At 39.5% G+C, this 4,419-nt stretch overlaps 1 protein-coding gene across 1 annotated transcript; it reads left to right on the top strand.

Annotated features, from left to right (window-relative positions):
- Nucleotides 1–3,789: 3,789 nt before the first annotated feature.
- On the top strand, nucleotides 3,790–4,194 carry LOC145996739 (protein GVQW3-like). The gene has a single exon (XM_083133266.1). It carries the CDS (start codon nucleotides 3,790–3,792, stop codon nucleotides 4,192–4,194), a length of 405 nt encoding a protein of 134 aa, XP_082989392.1.
- The last annotated feature ends 225 nt before the right edge of the window (nucleotides 4,195–4,419 follow it).

Genomic DNA, 4,419 nt, shown 5'->3' with positions numbered 1-4,419 from the left:
TCTGTCGTCTTGGTGCACTGTGAAAAGCAGAGTGGATTATCCAAATATCGTACACTCTACTGACGTAACAGTGCCGATTAGTATTTCAGACCACTGTTTATTACATCTTGAGAATGCTGATAAACATTTTAAAATAATTTTGTCCAGAGACCATTCGATGTTAAGATTTTTCAAATGAATGCTAAACATTTCCATTCACACAATATTAAGTAGTTAGATAATAACGAAAAATACAATAAAAAAATAATAGTCTTGCGGGTTAAGTGGTAGAGCAGCCACTGGCTGAATTTCTATCACGAGGACTTCACCAACTTATTTGACAAAAACTGTGTTGATCTTTTAGTTTCTAATACACATCGCTGTTCGTGCGATAAATTATACAATGCAGTGGCCATAAAGAAGCAGTATATTTGAGATTGGTAAAGTTACGTCAGTCAATATTGCGTATTGTAGCATCACATAGCACGAGTTGCATGAGCGCGAAGAACCGGGTAGGAATTCTGCCGCTGTCGTCTGCTTCAGAGGGCAGGAAGGGTCACATGAACCAATCACGGTAGACCTCTCGTACGCTGGCGGAAGAGAGCCCATTTACGCGCGTGCTGTAGAAATGGAAGCTTTCCCTCCATAAAGGCAGCAAGGAATATAGGTGTCCTGTACGCCGAACCTGCTCGGCGTCCGGCCGGGAAAGGCATTGAAAAGAGATGCTAGAACGAGTGTTGAGAGTTGAGCGTTGCAAGCGGATCGCGAAAAATAGCCATTATAATGCCATGAAGGTCAAACATATATGAAATTAGTCACGTTTTACTTTATAATCACAGCATTTAAGCATTTTTGAAATTTTAAATCTGGGAACGCCGGGCGTACGGGCGTACTATAACGCTACGCCACTGCTCATTGTATATTCCCAAACATTTGGTGAGATTGTTTAGTATGTGTGATTATACTGGATACATCAAAAGCACACCCAAACTTCCCCTCTGCTGAAAGAGAATACACATATGGTAGAACATGGATTCATTCACCGAATTCAGAATAAATCCCATGTAAATTCCAAGTGAAACAGAATTCATCAACTATTGGACTTATTTATTAGTATGATACGTAATTTTACATGGCTATCTCTTATAAGCATTAAGTGACTTCTGATATTTCTTCAAACAAAATACTGTTGCTTATGTCAGCATGAACAGCTGATTGATTTACCTAGAAAGGTGCATATACTAACAATATGTATTTGCATGTAAATTAGGCAACACCGCCTCAAACTGACCTATTACTACCTATTTATTAGTATGTTATTTTACATAAATGTCACTTATGAGCATTAAGTGACTACTTATATTCCTTCAAACAAAATACTATTGCTTGTCTCAGCATGAACAGCTGATTGATTTACCTAGAACAGTGCATATAGTAACAATATGTATTTGCAGGTAAATTAGGCAATACCTGTCATATCTGGCGCCCAACAAGGAACTCAATCCTTATTGACATATTTGTGTTAGAATTATATTTTTAAAATTTTTACCTTATTTTCTAACAATCTGTTATGATATGTGAACTTAATAACATACACTTCCATAATAATATACATTATGTCTTCATATATATACAATATATACAATCAACAGCAAATTAATTAGGAGAAAAAATATTTTCTAGACGAAAAATGAGTTTGCAATGCTGCGAACACCGAGGCAATCTTGATAAGACGCTTGAGCAGCGTCGAGCAAACTTTCCTGAGAAGCACAACTCCAGTATCGAAGGTCATGCTACACGTGGATTGGAAACTTTCGGGAGCATGCTGTCTGTCTACACAATTCTCCCCAAATGCCTGTTTGAAGATGAACCTTCTGCTCGCATTTTATTTTTCAAATATAGTTCTGATATTGTAGTCATTTTACAATTATTTTTATTTGTTCTTATTTTGCTTTGCTTTTATGTCACCTTTATAATTAATCGAAACAATGAAGATGTATGAAAATCAGACTAAATTGACGAAGAGACACTTAAAAAAGAGATTGCAGACCAGGACTCGAACCCGGAACCTAAAGCGAATAGGGTGGGGAGACCGTCAATATCTCCCGGCCATGAACTGGAGTATAAAATTTGTAATTGCTCAGGAGTATTTTTTGTTCTGTTCATTACTACGAGACCTGCTTTTGGACACTTAATTTATAAGTGACACACTTCGTTCGGTGGAGTCAAGCCACGTATTGTTTGAGAGGAGGAACACATTTCGTTTATATACTAAATACAATCATGGACTATACTTGAAATGTGACGTGCTAAACAATACTTTAGGAGATCAGTTGGATATAGCAATTTTGATATACAAGTTGCATTTTCTCTACTTATTCATTATGCCTCATAGATAGGGACATTGAATTTTGGCGATGCGCGAAATGTGAAAAAAAGATGAAATTTTGAACATTCTGCACGTAACTACACCCCCAATGATGAAATATGCATGAGTTTTATTCGCGAAGTAATGCGAAATGTGTGCTTTTCCACGAAATGAAAGATTTTTCGCGAAATAACCGTGAAATATCATCAAATTAAGTAGAAAACACGCAAAAACCGGCAATCGAGGTTGTGCGCGCAAACTGTTGATTTGTAACGAAACGTTTGCCTTAAGTTTCCTACCACTTGCAACTGAAGAAAGTTTTCTCTTCGATCACATCAGGAAGACCTGCAAATTGGGATTTCCCATGCACATAATCTCAGTTCGAAAACTTCGCTCCCTGTCAAGCTGCATTCCTTTCTTCCCCCGAATGTCTACTCAACTTCCAGTTTCATTGAATTTGCTAGCTGTAGCAGCGATAAGATTAGTCTGTTCCCGCACATGAAGGGAAACAATGGTGTCATTTGTGTTCAGTCATGAATGAATTTTGTTTATCATGTGATTTTCAACATGTGGTTGTGTATGTGCAGTAGTGATTATTTTATTTGTTGGACAGCCAGGATATCCTTTAAATACATACAATGAATAAATCACTTTAGATATGCAATTTAGAAATAAAGTGATTTTGTGTTGATGTTTTCTTTTTGGTTGGAGAGCTAAGTACTTGTGTATGTGTACAGTATACAAAAATGAAGAAGTTTATCAATTTATAGCTCATTTGTGTGTTGTTTCCTCTCATAATGAAAAAGTGTGTGCCATTTTTTTTCCACCGCTGGCATATATCGCTGGCCTAACATTTTATTTACCGCTCTCCTAAGTTTTTATTTACCATAAATTTGTCTCCCTACCACTCATAGATAATCTCGCAACAACGCAAAATGTTTTAATTTACTCGAATCCACAATGACTAATATACGAGGGGGTGCTGAAAAGTTCGTAGCCCAACCCAGAAGGAGTGCACGTGGAATGATGAAACTTTACAGTTTTAAAGAATATATCTTGGTATGTACACACGCACGCGGTGGCTCAGTCGGTAACGCGTCTGACTACCATGCTAAAGGTCCCGGGTTCGATCCCCGGCCGGTTCAAATCCGGGAACTTTTCTAACGATGGAAGCGGCCCCGGCGCCCACCCAGCGTCGAATAACATGGGTACCTGGGGAAAACCCTGGGGGGTAAAGGCGGTCAGGGGCGTGATGCTGATCACATCACCTCCACTCACGACCGGATCAAGAAAGTGTGGGGCGTTACCCCCACACCCCCTATACGCCTTCATGGCGTGGTGCTATGCACAGGGGAGCACTTTACCTTTTTTTTATGTACACATGCAAATTTTCATATTGATAACGGAATTGTTATTGTGCTTTTCAAGCCCCTGAAGTGATCATGTGTGTCCAGCCAGCTAATTTCACAAACATCGAGACCAGAGCTGTCATCAAATTTTTGTTCCACCAAGGAAAGTCGCCGAAGCAAATTCATGAGGAAATCAGTGGAACACTACGGGACTCTCCTCCATCATATGCAGTGGTGGAGAAGTGGGTGGCACAGTTTAAACGTGGCGATTTTTCAACAGATGATGCTCCACGTGCAGGAAGACCAAAAACAGTGACTGTCCACAAAATCTTAGATGAAATTCATGACCTTATTTGCAGAATCTCAGCAAAACGTGTGGCAGAGATTTTGGGCATTTCTCGGGAACGCGTTGGTACCATAATTCATAATGACTTGGACATGCGCAAGCTCTCGACACTAATTGGTTCCCAAAAATCTGTCAGCAGATCAAAAGTGTGAAAGAGTGAGGACATCAAGGGAAGTCATTGCCAATTTTGAACGCAATGCTGACCAATGTCTGTCACGAATATTAACCATGGATGAAACATGGTTGTACCACTACGATCCTGAAACGAAACAACAGTCAATGGAGTGGCGGCACTCAGGTTCCCCTCGCCCCAAGAAGTTGAAGAGGCAGAAGTCGGCTGGGAAAGTGTTTGCAACATTCTTCTGGGATAAGGATGG

Source organism: Lepisma saccharinum, chromosome 13 (assembly GCF_977018435.1).
Source record: "Lepisma saccharinum chromosome 13, izLepSacc3.1, whole genome shotgun sequence".
Taxonomy (NCBI): domain Eukaryota; kingdom Metazoa; phylum Arthropoda; class Insecta; order Zygentoma; family Lepismatidae; genus Lepisma; species Lepisma saccharinum.
Note: the sequence above shows the minus strand (reverse complement) of the source record. Positions and strands in the feature narration are given on the sequence as shown.